This window comes from Ambystoma mexicanum, chromosome 3p, assembly GCF_040938575.1.
Source record: "Ambystoma mexicanum isolate Mex_15411 chromosome 3p, UKY_AmexF1_1, whole genome shotgun sequence".
Classification (NCBI taxonomy): Eukaryota; Metazoa; Chordata; class Amphibia; order Caudata; family Ambystomatidae; genus Ambystoma; species Ambystoma mexicanum.
Genome location: NC_090925.1, coordinates 551,344,506 through 551,366,973, shown reverse-complemented (window position 1 = coordinate 551,366,973; position 22,468 = coordinate 551,344,506). Strand labels below are relative to the sequence as shown.

Genomic DNA, 22,468 nt, shown 5'->3' with positions numbered 1-22,468 from the left:
TAAGTATTGCAAGAGTTGCCACATCTGCCAAACTTCTGGTAAGAGTGGATCCAAGAACGTGGCACCTTTAGTGCCTCTCCCTGTGGTGGGAGTACCATTTGCGAGGGTGGGAATCGACATTGTCGGTCCTCTTGACCCTCCAACCTCTTCAGGCAACAGGTTTATCCTTGTTGTAGTAGACTATGCTACTAGGTACCCTGAAGCAATTTCTATGAGGACTGTTACAGCTCAGGCTGTGGCTAAGGCCCTCCTTGGTATTTTTACAAGGGTTGGGTTTCAAGAAGGAGGTAATATCCGACAGGGAGTCAAATTTTATGTCCCACTACATGAAGGCAATGTGGGAAAACTGTGGAGTTAGCTACAAGTTCTCAACAGCATACCACCCTCAGACAAATGGGTTGGTAGAAAGGTTCAACAGAACCATGAAGAGCATGATAGGAGCTTTAGAGGACCCCCTTAAGAGAAAGTGGGATCTTTTACTGTCATGCCTTCTCTTTACATATAGAGAAGTCCCTCAGGAGGGAGTGGGTCATAGTCCCTTTGAACTTGTCTATGGCCATCCAGTCAGAGGTCCATTGGCCCTGATCAAGGAGAGGTTGGAGAGTGCTCCTTCCCCCAAGCCAGTCAGAGTGACTGACTATGTGATAGGACTCCGGAGGAGAATGTCACACATGATGGCTGAGGCAAGTGACAACTTGAAAGCAGATCAGGCTCTGGTTAAGCATTGGCATGACCAGAAGGCCAACATGGTTGAGTTCACTCAAGACCAGCTAGTTCTTGTTATGGTGCCAACAAGGCAGAGGACCTTGTAGGACAAGTGGATAGGACCCTTCAAGATTGTGGGAAAACCTGAAACTCGCTCAATAGGGCTTAAAGAGATCCAAAGCTGCATATGTCAAAGAGCAGCAAAAGTTTACCAAAAAGACCACAGCCATCTGTTTTTGCTTCATAAGACGATTGCCATGTCTAGCAATTGACAAGTAAAGAAAAGCTGTCTCTTCGTCCCGCAGTAACTTCAAAATGGAAATGCTATGCATGCGTGTGGAGGGCCTACACGAAAGAAGCTGGGCAGCTTTTTTCGTGTCAATTGTCAATTACTAGACATGGCAATCGTCTTATGAAGCAAAAACAGACAGCTGTGATCTTTCCGGTAAACTTGTGCTGCTCTTTGACATATGCAGCTTTGGATCTCTTTAAGCCCTATTGAGCGGGTTTCAGGTTACAGTTCTGTAATCTCCAGAGAGGCTGGCTTCACCATCTTACATTGGCCTTTGCAGCAGCCTGGTAGTCATCAGAATGGTAACATCTACCTCCTGAGGAAGACGTTGTTTTAACCACCACTGTACGTCGAAACCGGTCGAGATACATTTTACAGGGATGCGATCTTTGTGCTCTGTTCTTGTTTGATCCACCCTGACAATAGATTGTCAATTGATTCTATTGCTTGTGAACACGATAATGTTTGTTATTGTGGGGAACAGTTATGAATTCCTTTTCCCCATATGTTTTTAGTATGGTTTTCTTGTCTTTTAGCATTTTGGATGTTTGTCACTGTATGATGAGTTGTGTTTGAATGTTGCACCATGAATGGCAAGTATGTGTGATGATGTTTTAGCCTATTTTAGGCATATTGGAGCTGCTGTTTTGCTATGTTTATGTGATTAGTGTTTAATAATTTGTGATTTAGTCACCATTTTATCAATTTTGTATCACTTTAAATAAATTTTGATACAGCACTATAAATATTTCTTTCTCTGGACATATTTTTTCTGTTTATTGATGACATTATAATACTCTGGTCCAGAGGCTAGAGTTTTCCTGCTCCTTTCAGTTTTTTGTATTGAAACATTCACCAGTCATCACTGTTCCACTTGCATCTTTAAAATGGCTGTTGGTGTCTAACATGCATGATCTGCTGTTTGAATTGATTACATTGACAAGTAGAAAATCCCTTTCTTTTTCCACCTGCACATGCCGCTAAATCCCATATGCTGAAACTGGAACCAGTAAAAAGTAACAACTGAACTGGGCATCTGGATTTTACAACTGTGATGTTTATTGTGTGGGGGGGCTGTCCTCCTCAGTGCTGGGGGCACCCAGCATCATCTTCAGTAACTGTTGTTGCGGGCCGGCTCACTGGCACACAGGCCAGCTTGATGGCTGCTGGGGGCACCCAGCAGACACTTACAGTTGCCGTGGTCACATGCCTGACATCAGTTGCCAGGGCACCCAGGCTTGCAACTGTGCTGTGGTCACACAGCTTGACAGTGGCCTGAGGGTTACTAGGTCTGGGGGCACTCCGCTCAGTGGTGGATGCAGTACCGTGGACTGGCCTGCAGGCTGACGTCGTATGACCACAGACCGTGGTCACACGGCATCAGCCTGCAGGCCAGTGTAGCAGGGCTGTGACATGTTCACACAGCATCAGCCTGCTGGTCCAACAAATGAGACATGAGGCAGAAGTGTCATTCATGGAGTCTGGGTTCCAGCACACTAGCTGCTTCTTTCTTCTTGCTGACAGATGTTATCCATCAGCAGTCCTGCGGATTCTTTCTTCTTGCTGAGAGATTTTATCCATCAGCAGTAATTATTGGATAATGAGGCTTAAGCCTCATTACTCCATCTTCTCGGGTTGAGTGTGTAGTCTGAGTGTGTAGTGTAGTCATTTCTTCATAGTCTGTGTGGACTTGTCACAGTAAGGCTGGTTTCACAGGGTCATTGCCCTGATGGAGTTCTGGCGCACGCTTTTTTGTCTGTCTTCTTCTTGCTGATAGATTTTATCCATCAGCTGTGATTTTGGATACATAGGCTTGAGCCACATTACTCCATCTTCTCGTATTGAGTATGTAGTCGTGGGAAAGGATTCTTCATGGTCTCTGTGGACTTGTCACAGTAGGGCTGGTTTCACAGGGTCTTTGGTAGAGGTTGAAAGGGTTTGAGTGGTGGCAGTGAGTCTTCTGATCAGAGGGTTCGGGTTCTGATCATGTCCTTGGCAGAAGTTCTTTCTCAGCTTCGCTGGATGTTCGTTCAACATCTCAATGTCCAGTTCTCTGCGAAGGTCAGCTAGCCTTGTGAAGAGTGGAGCTCCAGGCGATATCTGCAGGGCCTTTTTCTGGACTATCTGAATACTCTTTCAGTGTCGCTCATAGCTCCTTATATTGTCAGTCAGTCATGATGAAGTAATGACACATATTTTTAAGGGGGCAACACCACCCTGTTTTCTGCCATTGGGCAAATTTGAACAAAATGTCAGGGAGATGTTACAAATCACTTCCACAAAGGAATTTTGTTTTCATCATATGTAGAAAAAAAGGAACATCTTAAACAACGAAAACATGGAGCTGAGAGTATGTGTAACATCTGAGGCTCTTACCTATCAAGAGTTTTAGAGAGGAGATGGGATTGCTGTTGTAGACATTTAAGTGCAACTTGACATTTTCATTGAACTGGACTGAAAGGACATTGGAAGAGTTACACAAGAAAATGTTTTCTTTAAACTAATAAATTGTATAATGTAGTGCCACGGAACCAAGTACGTGAGTGTTGGACGTGCCATTTCATACATGAACTGGTTCCATTGGCAGGAAGAAATCTGAATGTAAATCGTTACATGTTTGCTGCAATCGTGCCGAGACAGCCGTGGGGGACTGTCTCGCGTCAGCATAAGGCACTGATCCCCGGGTCTGTAGGTGCTACTGAGTGAGGCACGAAAAGGTCAATGGAAGGAGGAGGGAGTGCGGGCTACGTCAGGTGTCACGTGATGTCATGCAAGATGGCCGCGCAGTGCTGCTGAAGCAGACTTGTCACTTCCTGATGGGGCTGAGCCTATAGCAGGTGGAGTCGCGGACAGGGGATCCGGGAGCAGGCGAGTGGCGCTGCCCGGGAGCGGAGCGTAGTGAGCCGGCCGGCCATGCATCAGGGAGAGGACAGGACCAAGAGCATGTTCGTGTCACGGGCGCTAGAGAAGATCCTGTCTGACAAGGAGCTAAAGCGCTCCCAACACAGCCAGTTGCGCAAAGCCTGCGAGGTGGCATTAGGTGAGATGTGGGGACGGGGTGACGTGCTGCCTTGATGAACCCGAGGCAAGACCTTTCTCTGATACACTGGCGGAGCCTAGACGTACGTGCAATTCATCTGCTCGCAAGAGGGCAGGAGTTAGGACAAGTATCTGTGACAAATGGGGGAAGGGGTATGCAGCCACATGCATGGCACTAATTGGTAATACCTAGAGGGACATTCGCTTTCTGAACATTTTGACTATTGCACTATTTTTATGGTATTGGAGGGAGTTGTCATTCTCCTGGTTCAAGTAGTGTCCGTTTGGGGGGTCGTACACAGCGCCTTTGCCCACCTGCGGTCCCGTGTCAACATGCGCTTTGGAAGCAGTTATACTTGCCATACTGCCCCATGCGAAAGATCTGGGCATAAGCAAAGGCAGCGGCGGGAATAGTTTTTAATCCGTCAGCTGGTATCGGAAGAGGTCACATACAAAGAAAATTGGTCTAAATACGTGGCGCAGTGCTGCACTCCTGAGTTTACATAAATCTATAAAAGGGGTTGGTAGCTAGGTGTGAGGGGCTATGCTTCATAATTCACACAGTATTGGCCATAGGTGAGCAGCAGGAAGTACAGTTGTAGATCTGCTGTTGCCTAGGTTATCTGTTAATTCCCCTGCTTCCTTTAAGGATGACAATAAGTCAATACACGTAGAGTTGCACGGCGGACCTAGATTCCAAGAATCTCCTTCACCAATGGCACAATTCGAATCCGCCCTGCTCTCAAGTATTTTCTTAGGTAAACACGGGGATAAATACTCGTATTTCTCCTTGCCGGCAGCTCTGCATAAATGTGCACATACAAGTTGATGAGGACAGTCGGCAGGATCAGTTCCATGTGTCTTTCTTATTTCAGCCCATGCATGCTGAGTAGTGGAAGGAGGTGGCGTTTTCATGCTTGTCCCCACTTTGGTGTGCTTAGGAATATTGCTAAGATCCTGTGATGAGTGGAACGTATTATTATTCTGGTGGTGCCTTTCTTGATCGGATTCTAACCACATTCTAATTGGTTGCATCATCTAATGTAATCCTTTGTTTTCCAACCTTTTCATGTATGGACAATTATTTCATCCCTGCGCTTCAAACCTTTGTCCTTAAGGTGATGTCTGGGGCAAGCACCTGAACCCCATTAGCTACTGTAACACTTAAGTGTGTGTCGAGTGAACACGGAATGGTCGCGTCATTAAGGGTTGAACAGGGCTATGGGGAAACTGGATGACTTCCTATGAAGTCGATAACTATTCTATGTGCCTGAAGATATGCTGGGCCCTTTTTAAATAATGCATGGGGATCCTCTTGACCTCAGCTAGGAACACCCGTTAGGCAGAGTTTGTATGCAGTACCCTCTGGGACCACTACACACAACTATGACTACAGGTGTAGGCAAATCAACCTTTGGTATAAGTCTGTAGTACACAGTTTTTGTAGCGGAGCTGAGCAGCCAGGCTTAGCTCAAGAGGGGAATGTGAGCAGTAATGATGTTACACAGAGGTCTACAATCAGAAGTGTTCAAATAAACTCTTACACTCAAGGTTTCTTCGATAAATATGTATTAATTTATCTGTCAGTTATAAAACATTCATAAGGAGGAGGCAATTATATAAAACACACTAATATACTTTAATACTTTTCAAGAGGAGTAAAAGGCAAATATTATTAGAACATGAAAGGTTACAATTATTCTTATACAGTGTAGATATTTTGAGTTCACCAGAAGAGTCAATTCAATTCAATAGTCTAGACCAAAGTCAATGGGATAAAGTCTTGGATCGGATAAAACGGTTCTGGTAGTTCAACGGAAAAGTCTCTGCACAAGTTCTCAGAAGTAGTTTGTAAAAAAAAGAATTGTATGTTGGGTCACAAGCTGATTAGACCTGCAAGTTGCAAAAGTTTCAAGCACTTTAACCGCGAGAGATAAGTACTCTGTCTGATTTTACAGTAACTTACAATGAAGAAAAAGATGCAGCTGATGACTTCTGTTCCTGCCTCGCTGTTCCTGTGTTGTGGGGGCAAGAGGGAGGATGTTGGGGGACTCCTGCACTGGTACTGGTCAAAAAGCTTGCAACTGGCAAACTTCAATTCCAGTGGCTGTAAGTAAAGCACACAAGCTGGTGTCCCTCTCCCTGGTTATATGATTTCCTGCAGCACTTTGAGGAAGATGCAACCAGCTCTGAGATAGGTATCCAGGTGGCTTACTGTCGAGTTGATTGGTCCCACCAACTCAAAGGGAGAAGTCGTCCTTGCAGGGCTTCTCTGTTGATATGAGCTTGGCAATTCGGACCTGCAGCAGGGCTTCACCGGGCAAACCAACGGTCCAGGAGTTGCAGCAGCCGCCCTCTTCAAGCTATTCTTCGGTTCTTTCGTTCCAGTGGTCGACTCTGCCGTCCAATCCAAGAGACTTACCTTTTATTCAGTTCTCTCCCATTCATTCCAGCCTAGCTGTCACTCACCCAGCAGGGTGGCTGTCCTTGCCGGACAGTCAGCCAGACAGCCAATCACCACAGAGTACATTTGGGTCTCCTAGGAGACGAAGCACAGGGAGTTTCGGGCACCTCCCTCACTTCCTGCCCACCCCAGACACTCTGGCGCTGCAGGCAGTCTTCACTCCTGAAGCCTGCCGAAGGCGATGGCACAAAGGGACCAAACTAGGTTTGGCGCGCAGAGACAAACTCTAGAAGGACTTTTCCACAAAGAAATGGCGAGAAAAAGGTCGAAGGGGACCAGTTTTGAGGGGGCTCAGACGCCATCTTGAAAAACATGGCTCCCGCGATTTAAAGTTACCGGAGCTACGAATAGTTTGCGGTCGGGAAATATCATGGTAGTTCGTTGTAAAACCACTGCCGCCAGCCATTCTGAGAGGAAAGGATAGCATTTGACTGCTAGATGCGTATCTAGGCACAGGGGATACTAAGTAACCCCTCCAGCACTCTATTGTAAGATAGGGTATGCTAGGTCTAGGAATTTAAGACTAGTAAATTCAATTTCACTTTACTTACTCTGGGAAACAGTAGTTTATCCCAGAGAAGGTAGTTGAACCTTGGGAAAGCCTTAAAGGTTTCCCTATGCCACTGCACTGAGGGTGCAGTGTGACACCAATGAAAATATGACGCCTATGGAGTTGTTTAGACAGCGTAACCAAAGAAAACACAAGAGTAAAACACATATCAAAAAATACATGAGAGAGTGGGGGGAAAAGGGTCACACTCCCTCTCCAGGTAAAAAAAAGCAAGTCCTCAAAATCCAGCAAAGATGCTGGGGGTCCCTTAGGGGAAGGGAATTGAAACATATTTGAGAATTCTCCCTAACACCTGCCTGCATATTCCAGCTACAAAAAATGCATTGATGTGTGTATTTTGCTTTTTCAAAGCAACAGGACAGTTGAGAAACTGTAAGCGTTTTTGGTGCACAAGCAGATTCAATTGGTTCAGTTTTGTATTTCTGAAGCACTTGTCTGACTACAAAGCCAGAGGCTACTGGAAACCTGCAGGTGTTAAGGTGCACTAACGCCATCACTGATAACTCTGGAAGACCAGTAGGTCCTTGACAGCCAGTCAGTCATGTGTGACAGTTTGCCTTTTATGTATCACACTAGTCTCCTCCAGTCGTGCTGCACTTTCAGAGGCGCCAGGCTGTTGAGAATGATCACAGCTTCTTAAAGAGTTCTGCCCACTATTCACCTGCTACTGCCAGGCATGAATGATTCTGTCCAAGGCCTACTTGCCTTCCGTAGCTATTTGCGATGGCGTTGGTGCATCTGTCTGAAACGTTGCATCTGTCTGAAACGTTATCATTTCGTGTAAAACATGAGCACTTTTTGTTGCCTACTGTAAGTTGTTTTGGTTTAACTGTCAAAACTATGCTCGGAAGCATTTGACTACTTAAGTCCATCGTGTACCGGAAGCATGTGTGCCACTTTGTGTTCATTTCATTTAAGAGGGGTGTGTGTGATTCTGAAGCGTACCTTTCTAAATGGCCCGCTGACCCAAAGTGCATGCCTTAAAGCCGAAAGGGTTTCTGATTAATTCAGCCGGAAAGTCATACTGGTTGTCAGTTTGTGGCTCTTCCGTTAACCAGTCTGTTTACGCCGAGGGGTGTGGCCCATGACACATGGTTCGTGTGCTCAGAAGTAATTCTTAACTACCAGGTGGTGATGGGGAGGGGCCTGTGAAAGTGCGGCTACTTACAATTGTAAATCGGCCTGGCCAACAGCGACATGAAGCGTACTTTAATTCTTTAAACGTTGAAGTCCGTGTCCAAAAAGTGTTGCTCTCCCACCCCTCACGTGTTAGCCATTGAATCAAACTTCAAATTCTTCCCTCACTGGACTTACAAGGCGTTGAAATGTTCTGCCGTAAAGAGTCAACGCTTAGTATTTTTGTGCATTTCAGAAAAACAAGTCTAACATGTTACGCTGGTTGAACAGCAAGTGCAGAGGAGCCTATCAGTTAAGCCGTCTGGTAACTCTGACTTCAGGGCTGCACTGCTGGAAACCTAGCTTTGAAAATTAGAACTTAAACCCCCGTTATCGGTCTCCAGTTTATTGTCGATGGCTATCTATGTGTTACTTTGGAAAACATCATCCCTTTGTCGTGGATTTTTTAAATTGTAGCAGTTAGGAAGAAAAGAAGAAAAGTTCATTAATTGGTTCCCCATTCTGTTCCCATAAGCAAAAACTTTTGATCCGACTGGTTCAGAATCGGATATCTTAAGTAAAAGTCATTTAAGTGCTTAATTTTTGTTATGGGGGGGAAAAACTGTTTTGCAACGCATTTGTCCTCACAAATAATACAAAGTTTTCCCTAACGACAGTACAAATTCTGGAATGAAATTATGCAACAGTAAGCTTTTTGCAGTTCATTTTTATTCAAGGAAAGGATTACAGAGCAGTAACAAGCTTGCTTTTATATATGAAACCCAGTCACTTAATCAAGGCCATCTCCTAAACGCTCCCTGGTAATGCACGAGTTGTTTCAGCCGTGTAGATGCGTGTATTCTTTACTGTAAAATTAGAAATGATGAGAACGAAGTCTAGTATGGCAGAGGGATGCTTCTCAATATCAATGTGATGAAATTGACGGGTTACGAGGGGAGCAGCCAATGGATGAATGAGAATATAATGGTTTTCTGGTGTCTTGAAGCTGAGCTAACACTACGCCTCTGTGCTACATTAACACTGCTTCATACGTGCCATTTTGTTTTCTTTAGTAAGATCCTCCCGCATAAGACAATGCCATCACGTGAAAATGCTCATACCACGAGTTTGTTTACTTTCCCTCTTTCTAGATTAGCATTCTGCCGGGTTCACTACCTACCATTAGAGGCACACCTACTTATAGAATCCCATTTCCTCTGCCACAAATCCTATCGTATCTTTGCAGGTTTGTAGCTTTGTACACGCTTCTCTTTTTTTTTTCTTTCTTCTATTTGTTATTTATTTATTTTTTTGTTTCACTGCGTCCCAACTCTTTACCCTGTGTTCCCTTGTTCTTCCTCCACAAACTGTGGTCTGGTTAACTTGGGCAGGAGCACTGTTTGGCACAAGATACTGGTGCCGAAAGGTGGCAATGGTGGGGATTAGTGCAGTATGAAATCTACATAACATGACATATGTTTATTTGAATCACTATCTGGTTTCAACCATTGACCAAGTGTTAGATTTGTGGTTTTTATTTATTTATTTTCTTTTCTGACCATGGCGCATAAATAGACTTGGAGACATTGAACGTGAGGGGAGGAGGGAGTACCATAACATCCTAGTGTATACCCATGAAACCCGTGGAATGAGACCCTCTAAAATACCTTCATTAAATTCATATTTTTGCCTGATATTTTTTAAATCTAAGTTGTACAACTCTTACTATTCTTCGATAGCAACCCCTTGTTGTCCAGAACACAACTGAGCGTGACTGTCGGTTACCAGCTAATAATACTCTGGCACTCAAGTTAACTGTTTGATGTTGATGATAATTCTTAGCATGGAAGCGGGTACATTAATAATCATCAATTTTAACTACCTAATCCCTTACATTTAGCAAAACGGAAGGGACACAAAATGGCAGCTGGAGTTCTGCCAATAAAAATTGCCAGGTGGAAAACATTTAAATCGACTGATTGGAACAGTTGCAAAGAGACCCATCCCTCATCACATTGCTAGCTTTTTTCATATTTTCTCCTCTCTTTGGGTTTCTCTGATGGACTACTTTATTCATTTCACTTGTTCCGGCTCTTTAATCGTTAAGCAAAAGCAATACCTTTTTGTATGTGTATTGGGAGGTCTGTCTGTGCTGAGCCTGGCAAACGTGTGATCCTGCCTCGGCAGCCAGTTTACTTTGCTGGAGTTTATCAGGCTTGATGTGCATTTTGGATTAAGCATCAACTTGTGGGCCAGCGTGACTCTGCAGCGACACATTGTTTGCGTCAATTGCACATTTTTGTTTCGTTTCAACTCCAATAAGCAAGGCAGTTTAGGAGGCATGTTTTAGACCCTGTCTGGTGTAGGCAGTGTACAAATGTGAGATGACCTAACCAGTGCTCCAGATAGGATTTGGAAGTGGGAGTTAGTCACTAAGAAAGTTAAGAGTAAAATTGAGTTTTTTAATGTGAATATTTTATAAGCTAGTAAACATGTTTTAAGTGAGCGAGTGAAAATGTTTTTTTGTAATTATTTCTTTGCACCTAGTTATTCATGCACATTAAAAGATACAAGTTTACTTCTTCCAATCGTGCAGTTAAAATAGTTTCTTCATGTGGTACTACGTGCACTACTCGTCCAAACATATGCATGGAGCTGAGAGTCGGAAAGCAGCGGCACAATATTGCACGCCTTTTTCCTATTTTCTATGTGAGTATTTTTACTCCCTATTTTAATTTTTTGAGAGTATTTGCTAATTTGTAGGGAGTAAAAGTGGCTGATATTCCCCTTATCTGCAGGGCTGGGCCGAACATATCCTGACCCTCATATGGGATGACCCTCTCCTATCATTTTCCAGCCTACTCCATTCAGCTGCCCAGGATTTAATGAAGTTGGGTGTATTTCAGGTAATATACATCCACGTTTTAAAGGGCACGCTCATTGTTTTGAGGGTAGACATTTGGCTTGGAAGAGGGAGACCTAGTTTTAATCCCGACTGCTGCTTCTTAACACACCAGGTTGCACACAGTCTTCCTATCTACCGTGCTTGCAGCAAATTGACTTTTCTTTCTGTCCTGGCTAACACGTTTTATTTTGTTGTCAAACTAACCATTTCACAGTTAAGTCTGCATATTGATATACCTTTTGGCCAAGTGAGGTTAAGGTACTTTTTATGAATTGTATTTAACATTTTCTAAATGCTGACAGTAACTGGACATTACTGGTAGTAAGAAACAATAATGTAGGTTGAATAACTAATGCGGGGTGGCGGGCAGACATGAGAAAGGCACTATGTGCAATGTAAGGCAGTATACACAATGAGTGTCTGCGTTGGTGGTCCTGAATGTGAATCTTAGGAGGTGTGTTCCCGTCCCTGAGGTGCTTCTGGATGCATTGGGTCACCCCACCCAATGCCACCTACCTACCCGATGTGCTGCCCTTTCCGGTCTGTCTTGATCTCCTTCCCTTGCCTGCTGAATGTTTGGGGGTTCAGAATGAGTATGTGTCTTAACATTTTGGGTTTCGGCGGGGTGTTGAGTGCCTGCAATATGCGAGCCATTGGTGCCACATTCTGGAGAACTTGGGTAACAAGCCCTCCAAGGTGGCTGTTAATTTCTTGGTGGCCCGGGATTTCCCAGACTTCAGCCCACCAGAGGTTTAGGATGGGTCCCTCCTGGAGCTTTACAGGATCACACAAGGGTCAGGCGAGCCGGCATCAATAGCTGCATGGTTAAGACTGAACCATACCATGTTGACTGTATGTGCCGTCTTGGTTGGTATCCCCTAAAATCAGTGTAAGCGGGCATAGCTGAAGCTTCAACCTCGTGATTCCTCTGATTCTCTATAGAATTTACTTCCAATAGGATTGGGAATGGCGGCAAGACCACCAGACGTGGTGCAGTGATTGTCTACAGCCTCTCCAACATAGCTGTGAATACCCTAGTGAGCTTATGTGAAGTCGCTGAGGTGGGGAGGGGGCGAGAGTACCCTCGCATCATTTTTTAGTTGGGTGTTCTTTTTGAGGGTGCATCTGGAGCATTTCTGTGCACTCGACCAGATGCAGGACCACAAGTTCCCTGAGATCGCCATTTGGAGTCCCCTTGCCCAGGCCGTCGTGTATGACAATTTTTCAGAGTTTGTAGATGCTTGACACTTTATGTGCTCGTTGGATCGCTAAAGAACAGTTCAAGGGTTTTTTTTAGCCTTCATGGTGGAACTCCCTAGACGCAATCCAATGCCTAAGCTGGCAGTAGCAGAAGTGCTCTGTTTCCAGTAAGGAGAATTTAGTTTTATTTCATCAAAGAAACATGGGAGACCCTGGGAGTAGCATACCCTCAGTTGACCCAGAGTACTCCCGAACCAGCGGTGAAATGCATTTGGATGCAGCATGGGGGAAAAAATCTGTATTTCTCCACCACCAGGGAGACTGGGCCTAGGTCAGGTTCTATGCCCCCAAGCCAGTGTGCCTCATCCCAGTAGGTCATGGTCGTCTTTAAGGTGTCCAGCAGCAGACCCGCAAGAGAGCTTCCCACCCTCCTTAAGAACAGCACCGTCAGGGGAGCATCAGAGGATAGCTGCTACAGAAGAGCCCATTCCGAGGTCATGAAGTTGCCATTCCATTTTTTTCACATGCAGCAATTGGGCTACAAGCAGGTATCTCTTTTTTGCTGGGGATCCCCAGGCCGCCCACCTCTGTGGATCAGAACAAAACCTTTCTAGAAACCCTTGGGCACCTGCCCCTGCGTCCCACCCCAATATGAAACGGAAAATCTTCTGGTGCATTGTACTGAGGACTGGCGTAGGTATTGGGAGGCTACTAAAGAGGTATAGGAGCAGTGGAAGGGCTTTAATTATGATGGCGTGGATACGCCCCAGCCATGATATCACCAGGGGACCCCATCTTTCCCAGTCTGAGGACTGGGTCATTGTAATGGTTTTCCAATTGTGCCGTTGAAAGTCCCCTCTCTGGGGGGTGATGTGGATCCCCAGGTACTCAGCAGATGTGTTGGATCACGAAGGAGGGACTTCGCGTTCCAGGTGCTGTATCGTCTCTGGTGTCTGAGATGTTCGATCCTAGTGATTTGTTGTAATTTACAAGGAAGTCTGCGCATTCTCCAAAGGCCTCCAACTCCCGAATCGGGTGAGGGAGGGAGTGTTCAGTGTGGGCAAGGGATAGCAATAGGTCATCTGTATAAAGGGCTATTTTCTGGGTGGTGTGTCCTGCCATGGTTCCCTGAATGTCACCTTGTGTCCTAATGTTACACACCAGTGGTTCAGTTGCTAATGGGCGGGGGGAGGAAAGAGGAAAGGACAGCCCTGGTGAGTGCCCCTCTTTAGATAAACTGGTGGTGTCATGTGATTGTTCACCATGATACGGGTGCTGTCTGTGTGGCCTGAACCCATGTCCTAAAATTCTGGCCAATGCCAGAAGCCTCCATCACCACCTCCAGGAACCCCCAGTCCAGGTGATCAAATGCCTTGTTGGCATCCAACGCTATTAGAGAAAACCTTGCATAGCCGCATATACCCATTTCAATTAGGTCCATTGCTTTGCAGACATTGACCTGGGTAGATCTGCGTGCGATGAAACCGGCTTGTTCTGAGTGAATAATTGACTGTGGAACTGCTGAGAGTCTGTTAGGTAAAATCTAACTAATATCTTTGCGTCAGTGTTTAGCCAGGCAATGGGGCGATGAGAGTTAGTCCTCTGCTGGTTTACCAGTTTTAAGAAGTGGTGTCGCTGACTGCCCCATGGTTTGAGGGACTGCTTTGGAGTTGAATACGCTAGTTAAGGGACCTACCAACTGTTCTTTGAATTGCTTATAAAAGTGTGCCGATAAGCCATCTGGGCCCAGGGTTTTATTCAGGGGAGGGAGGATATTAACCCGGTCACCTCCTCCTTGATAGTTGGTAAGTTCAGCATCTCCTTGTCCACATCAGAGAGTCTGGGTATGCTTGCTCTGCTAATAAGCCTGCTTTCTGCGCTGCTGAGCCCTGAGAATGCGTGGACATGAGCTTGGATAAATACTGAAAACCGATGTTGCATTTCTCTGTCTTGCCATACTGCATCACCGTGTGCAGGTGGGGGATTCTAGACTGGCCTGAAAGCCCTTCAGTTTAGAGGCTAGTAGTCTTCTCGCCATTTTTCCTTCTGTGCATTACCTCTGCTCTGTGGCATCTAATTAGGCTCTGCCCGGAGTGACCGTGTGACTTTGAGGGAGTGGGTAGATTTGTGGAGCCTTTCTAAAATTTTTATGCCAGTTTCCAGTTGTTCCCCGATTAATTCCCTGGCCTTAACGGATGTTATAACCATGATGAAGAACTCCCTCCTGACCGCCTTGAGGGTGACCCAAAGGGTATTCCAGGACATATCTGTGGTAGCATTCAATTCAAAGTAAAGGTTTATTATAGATTGCATTTCCCTGCAAATCCCAGAGTCCCTCAGAAGGGCCTCCTTCAACTGCCTTGGGGGTCTGGGTCTACGGGAGAACCTGCATATGAGAAGATCTGCTGTGAAAGGAGAATGGTCTGTCGGGCATCTAATTCCAATCTCCACCCCTGAGAGAAATGGAACCAAGGCTGGGGACACCAAAAGCAGATCGAGGCGTGAGTTACTTCTGTGGTTGTGGGAAAAGAAAGAATAATCCCTTTCTGCAGGGTGTGTGACCCTCTAGGCATCTTACATTTTTTTTTTCTGCACACTAGATTTAGTAAGTGGGCTCCAGCGTTATAGTCCTGGCTGATGGGCAGTAAGGACTTATTGAGCTCTGGGTTTGGAATAGTGTTAAAGTCACCACCCACAACCACGTAGCTCTCTGTGAATGCCAGACTCTCGAAGAAGGGGGTCTGGGCCACGTTTGGGTAATAAATAGAAGCAAGAGTGAATGCATGGCTACGCAGAGTGCCTCTCAGGAATAAGTAACATCCCTCAAGGTCATTTCTGAGTGCTGTCGTTACGAATGGAAGGTCCCTGGATATGAGGGCCGTCACCCCCCCTCTTTTTGAAACCGTGCAAAATATTGCTAGGGGAAGCTGAGGTGTCTGATGCGATGATTGTCCTCCTTAACTGAGTGGGTGTCCTAGAGGAAGGGGATGCCCTGTGATATCTGGAGCAGGAGGATACCCTTTCTTTTTCTTGGTGAGTTTAGCCCGTCGACAGTGAGAGTGGTGATTGAGACTGCATTTGGCGTCACTAGATCAGCATGGTGAGCGTTTGTTGGGGTGGATCCACTGGGATTCAGGTAGTGCTTCTCCAAGGGCAACCTGGGAGTGTAGTTGGGTTTATAATGAGGGTGAATAACCAAATAAAAAAGGAAGGGATTACTAGTGCGATACGATCCTGGTATCTCAGTGTGGGGTTGAGAGCCATTTCTGGTCTAATAAAACCAAACTGCTTCAATAACATTTCTTGCAGGGCTTTTGTTTGGATGCGCCCTGAAACTATAAATTGCATGTTAGCTAGAAGACCATTGAAATGGAGCTGTATCAACAATAGTAGAGCCGCCTGTCTCGACGGGACCAGTTCGTATAGCCTCGCCAATGGGGCAAGTCCCCATCTGTGGCATCATGCCCGGCAGCGTTCAGGCGCAGTTGGAGACGGCTGGGTAGGGGAGTTCTTAATCAGGCTGTGTTGATTTGGGTTTCTTGGGTGCTCTTGGTCCCCGCCAGCTGCTCGTGGCCCCCCTCGGTCTGCATCCCTTGGTCGGACAGCGTATCTCCTCTTTTTTAATGAGCCAGTCTGAGAATCTCCTCCTTGACCTTTTATAGTAGTGGGCCCTTGTGAGGACCTCTGTTAAGCTTTTGGATTATCAAATGTGACGTACACTCTGAGTGTGGTCCAATACTATGTGCTTTTCGATGTTCCTAAAGAGGCTTACAGTGTAGTTTTCTAGATCCGCATCTTGAATGTGGGTATGCCTCTTAGTCTGATGTTATTTAGCTTGGAGCGGTTTTCCATGTCCTCTTGCTTTGCAGCCTACTGCTTCGTCATGGCCTCCGATTCTACTCTGGAAGATAACTCGGCCAGCTCATGTTTGCAGTGGTATTTTCTATTTCGTTGACGCACAGTGAGCTGGACTCCCCAAAGGGAGAGAGAACTCATTGGGTACCTGTGCCGAAGTTGAAGATGCCATTTGTTGGCTCCTGAGCTCTTTGCCTGGCACCCAGCTGATGGGCCCTCTGTTGTCAGGCCCCAGATTACAGGCCAGGCTTACAGGGGAGTGGCTCAAACCCAGGCAAGTCATCCTTCTCTGGGATCAACACGGAGGCCTGAACACCTGGCCGTAACCTGGACGTAGTCTCTGTGCGCCTCTTACATCATTGCCCCAAGCCTGCAGACCGGCCCCAGGGCAAGTCTGCTCCTCTGTTATTGGCCAGTGCCTTCGATGCTAGCTTCCTTCAGGGCAGCTTGCTTTCCGATGTTGCGCACCCCACCTCCTCCAATCCTCCAAACTGTGTGGAGATCCCCTTGGTGGGCCACCATTGCCATTTTGCTAATGGCAGTGTTTCTCTTCCCCGTCTGGGCCCACAGTTTGGCCACAGGACGGGGTTGTTCCCTTGCCATCTGTGAAGTGCGCCGAAGGTTTCCCAGGTGAGAGGATGGAGTCCCTGAGCCAGTCTCTGCCCAACGGCTCACCCGGTACTGCTCCCCAGCATCATCGAAGCGAGCCTGAGCCACGTCAGCAGGCGTTGCTCACTCCATCCCTCTGTGTGCTTCACGCTTTGATCCTGGCATGGTGGGAGGGCCGCTCCCCTGCACGCGTTCCAGGCCGGGCTTCAGCTGCTGCCGCCCAACCTCCGGACCACTTCACCTGATGGTTGCACACCTCCCTCAGTGCCCTCGGCAGAATAATATGTGCCCATGAACCTCTTGGGTGTGAACGGTGGGTTATTACAGTGGAACCATGTCTCCGAGCTAACACACCATGCTCGATACAGGGTGTGTCCCTCATAGCCTAGTTAGGCTGTGGCCGCCATGGTCCCCGCTTGACCACACTACAGATTAAGGTACTTTTTAACAAACTGCATTTTCTCTGCATTTTATTTCATAGAATTTTACAGATCCAGTACAGTCTTAACATTGTCACTACACAATGAGGGTAGTTTTACAAGATGTGGAATGCAAAGGTAATGTGTAAAAGAAAGGCATGCTTTGTTTATGCCTTATCTTTACACTTCAGGTGCATTTTAGTGCCATTTGCAGCCTAAGAAGAAGAATGAGACAGAATAGACATTTGCACCATGCTCCCTCCCCCCCCCAATAGCACATGGCGTAACGGCTGCATGAGTTTCTCATACATGTGTTCAACGTATCTATTGCTATGAACTCCACCTGTTTACCCAATTTTGCTTGTCCTATCCTGGACCCTTTCTGAGATCCTGGTGTCCTTGCAACACAGTCTTTGCATGCAATTCTGACCGGTGGGGATTGGCTTCAAACGCAGCAGCAGGTGTGGGGCGACTGCAGAGGTAGTTAATTGCATGGACCACACAAATATCAATATCAGCAATATAGTAGGACCAAGTAATGTAACAATAGTGTCCCTATCAAAACTAACTACATAATCCAACTACAAAAAGAAGTATCTTGTGATGGAACATATGCCATCATCACCCAGACGATTGTGTCTGGTGTTAAAATCTTTGCAACAGATTTGTTTCTTTTTGAGAAGACTGTTGTGGATTAAAGGAGAAATTCACTCAAAAATGTTATGATTTTTAAAAATGCTGCCTATAATGAAAAATATATATTAGCAAGTTAAAAAATATAAATTCCTACGGAAAGTGAGCCTCCATGGCCTGCTTTTCAAGGATTTAGAGGCAACCATTTTGTAATCAGAAACGGTTTCATCCATTTGTTTTGATTCTTTGCTGTCGCAGCAGTAATTAAGCAGATTCCCCTACTGGGAGTTTAACTTGTTTACTGCTGGAGAGCAGAGAACAACTCTTGACACCGCCCGCCCCTCTTTCCCCTCTCCCTCTCTGTCTCGTGCCAGTGTTGGAGTGATCATCTTGCCACCAGCCTGAGCAGAGCAGGAAGTAGGGGAGAATATTTCACCACCTCTGCCTGAAGGTAAGCTAAATATTAAATGTATGTGTGACTGTTGTAATGGTTGTGTTTGTGTGTGATGAATGGCAAGTGAACAGATTCTTATCACTCGTCCGTAATCTTGAGTGAGGGGCACGGGGTAGGCCTGTATTATACTCGGGCTGTCTTTGCCCATTATTCCAGTAATATTATTTCTATTATTGGACTAACGGGCAATGCTAATGTGAGTGTCTTTTCTCCATTATTCCAGCAATATTCTTAGTATAAATGGTATAATGAGCAAAGACAATGTGAATGTTCTCTAGTGGGGTTGTTAGATTGGTGCAGCCAGTCTGGATACATTTTCTTGCTGTGTCATGGTATTTGTTTACTCAGTATTTCAGAAATAGTTGTTTGTATTAATTTATAAGTTCAGCTAGGGCAGGGGTCTGCAATCTTTGGTTCTCCAAATGGTTTAGACTGCATCTTCCAATAGCGGTACACACCATAGTCCATAGTGAGAGTCATGGGAGTCGAAACTGTTTAACATTTCGAATGTACAATTCCCACCACACATTTCTGGGCAATAAACGGACTGTGATGGCTTCAAATGTATTTAAAGAAATCAATCCAATATAAACAAAGGTGATCTCCAGCTTTATACCATAGAAATCGCAACATGGTTATATAGTCATAAATACTTCCAACCAAAAAAAAAACTTCTCTCTGCCTACATCAATCTCACCACTGGTTCATAGGCAAGCATTAATTTCCAGAATCAATTATATACACATATTATACATAAAAATACTAGGAATTTTAAATACACTTATTCTACGATTCTTTCTATCTAAGCAACACAGTTTACTTCAAAGATAACTACCATTGCTCTGTGTGTGTATGTGTATTAAAAACAATCTTAAACTCTTGAGAATGTTTTCCTCCAGTATCAAGATATCTACGGTATCGGACAAAAATGCCTTGAACAAATAACAACATTTAAAAACGTACATTCATTCAATTTGGCTTCCCTATATATGTGTGTGGTTGAGAATGTATTGGTTATGTGCAGGTGATGTAGCTGATCTGCAGTTGCATACACCACCCACATATTTGGATTAAAAAATAATGCTCTCAGGAATTATGCACTCTACTTTGAACCCATGTGGGTGTGGTATTTTCAGAATATGTGTGTGCAGGTTTCAATTGACATATGTGGGAAACTTTCAATACATATGTGTGCTACTTTCTGTCTATAGTTTTCAATCTATTATTTTTTTTTTTTTACCTTCAGCTCTACAAGCCTGGGCTGGAGATGTAAACCTCTGTAAAATGTACAACGTTAAAACACCCTTTTCCTGTCACATTAAACATAGGTCTTCCTCTACACTTTAAGACAAGGGACTGCAGGGTTTAACATTTTGCATGATTTTCTATGACTAGAATTCAGCCTTTCTTGATTTCCTTTATATAGGAGCAACCCGAAGTCCTTGAATCCACCTCGCGCTACGAGGCTCTGATTAATGACTCCTGGTCATCGGTTGTTATTCATGCCTTAAACAAATTGAGCACAATGCTAGCATTTTGCATCTTGTTGTGTGATCCATTGTTTCATTAGCATGACGAAAAACACAACCAGCCAGGGAATTTTAGTTCAAAATACATTTTGGAGATGACCGCTTGGAGCCGTAGCACAAATGAAATTACACTATGATATATATCATGTATTTTAATGTAACCCTTTTATTGCCTAAAAGAATGTACGTTTATTAGGCATCTAGTAAGTTGGAATATTTCTACGTCCTGTTCTTCTAAGTGAACAGGCCACTTTCTCCCCTTTGTATGAGAGTTAAGATCTGTGTAACTTCAATTTTCTAACGGTTTAGCTCATGCAGTGTTAAACTGTTACTCAATTTCTCCTTCTGATCACTTCTTGTATGTTGAAATTCTGTATCTTCCCCTTTTGAACTATGTCGCTAAAATGCGGTATTTGAGAGTTCTGTAACTTAGATTTGTGAACTCTAATGTCTGCGGTCTGAGAGGCTGTTGACTGATGAGATGCCAATTGTGGTCTTCTGTTCAGGAAATGGCTGTTATGTCCCTTCCTCCAGTTGTATAGCAGATGAACATAGAGTTCTGAAAGGTTGGAGACCAGTCCCATAACCATTTCAACTTAGTTCATATGGCAGTTAAGAATTTAGCATTTCGGTAGAGCCCTTCAGAAAACCACTTTCTTTGTTAAGGTCTGTGCCGTGTGCTGTCCTGATCGACTATTTGGAGATGTACGTTGTAATTACAGAGCTTTGCTAACTCACACGGACCATGTATATTCTAATTTATTCCTCTGATGGCAATTTTTATATGCCATATGTATGCACATTTTGCAGTCTGTTACAGCTGTATTAAACTCCTTGATTTCAGTTCATGGGGTTATTATGGATGAGGTCATAATCATAGGGGCAGGCATCCTACCATCTATGCTAATTTCGGGTGCACAATTACCGGCTTCTTTCGCTTGATCTCACATTAGAAAATAGTATGTCATGACTATACTGTCTTGGGTGATTCGGTTTTGGCACAAGCCAAGTATTCTATTTAATGGTGCTTAATTTAACACAAGTATTCTGCGTTTAAGTTTCACCAAAATACTGTTTGTTTTTAAATTGCGCCTCCCAATACAAAATGTATTTGTTTTAAGGAAAATAAATCTTTATATTTGATTTCTCCGTGTTCTACTTGCATTTCAAATGTGGTTTATCATTTTGTGGTGAGTACCTCAGACCCTCAACCAGGAAGGGCTTTTGTCTCCAGCCTGCCTATGATGGTCATCCAAATGGTTTCAGCTCTGCTCCCCCAGTTGTGTCCTAGAATGTTCTTCAGTATTAATCCTTCATATTTTCTTAATTCCCCTCTTCTCTCTGTGCATGCTACGTCATTAACTCCTCCCTATGCTTTCGACTGAGGTGTGGCTCCCATCAGTCTCATGACACAGAAGGGAGGGGGAACTCACTCTGAAACTTATGAAGGGTCATTTTATTTGTCAAATAACTCTGGATGTGAAGGTGCGTGATTAATAAAATACAGATCAATAAAATACACATCTGGAGGAAGAATCCAACATGTTGAATGTCGCGGTCCACTAAATATTTCCAGAGTTATATTTCCCCTTTTAGCTCCACAATTTCCCATTACTCCTTGGGAGAATTTTGTATGGGTTGGAAGCTATAATATTTAACTATAAACTTCAATTGTTTTAAGTTGATAGGAGCTTGCTTTCAAAGAAATGATTGTTCAAAAGATTAGATTTTTGATTTCAAGGGACTTCTTCTTTGGCAAGAACTATAATTCAAATAAATGTTGATTTCGGCCTTCAGATAGCACTGGTGGTGCTTGGGAAATGGGCTCTTCTAAATTTGCTGACATTGAAAGTTTAATCTGATTTGTCGCAGTACACTTGTGGTTTGTCTTGTGACTTTCATTAGCTCTGACACTGTTTTAAAACCGGATTCAAACTGGGAAATCTTAGATGAACACAATAACAAAGTCTTCGCTTATGGCCATTTACTCAAGATTGCATTGCTTAGATGGGGCATGCTGGTGTAAGGTGAATTTGGTTACTTGTTCAGACCTGTTTCATTTGCAATACACAATGCTATTCTAAGTTAAATGTATAGCAACGTACAATCTAACTTTGAATAAGACATCATTTCTAACCTACACTTAGTAATATTTTAGTTATAATGAAACCTATCACAGAATACGATAATCTAAAAGAAATGCCAGATTTGTAATATACAAGTGGATTTTCCTTCTATACTGGGGATCCAGGAACATAGCACTTGTGATGAAATCCTCAAATTTTTACTGGCAAAGCCAATTGGAGTATGTTTAGTTTGGGCTATTTGATGGGAGCTATAAGCCAAAGCTATTGCATTAGATGGGGAGAAAGGGCATATGAGGTGGGACCCAAAGCTTGAACATGTTGTTTGGTTATTTGCCCACCCATTGACTGCCCTTCGCCATGTTAATCCCTGTGGCAATTCCCATTCAGTTCCTGCCCCTACCCACCCAAAACACCTCCGTGTGGCAACTCTTTGAGCTCACTTTTAATCGTCTTACCACCAACCTTTTCACTCGAACTGCCTCTGTATTTTTCAAATCAGTCTTCTGAGAGTTAATGACTTGGAGGTCTAAGCACTTTCTGGTGTAAATAAAATGCTCTGACCAGGTCTGCCTTCAGCCATTCGATTTATG

General features: G+C 44.4%; 1 protein-coding gene across 1 annotated transcript in view; it reads left to right on the top strand.

Moving 5' to 3' along the window:
• Window positions 1-3,762: 3,762 nt before the first annotated feature.
• Window positions 3,763-22,468, top strand: part of ARFGEF2 (ARF guanine nucleotide exchange factor 2) — a 2,106,550-nt gene continuing 2,087,844 nt past the window's right edge. The window contains exon 1 of the mRNA XM_069651280.1: window positions 3,763-4,037. Within this exon, the coding sequence (XP_069507381.1) occupies window positions 3,911-4,037 (127 nt within the window). The 5' untranslated portion in view covers window positions 3,763-3,910. The remainder of the gene's footprint in view (window positions 4,038-22,468) is intronic.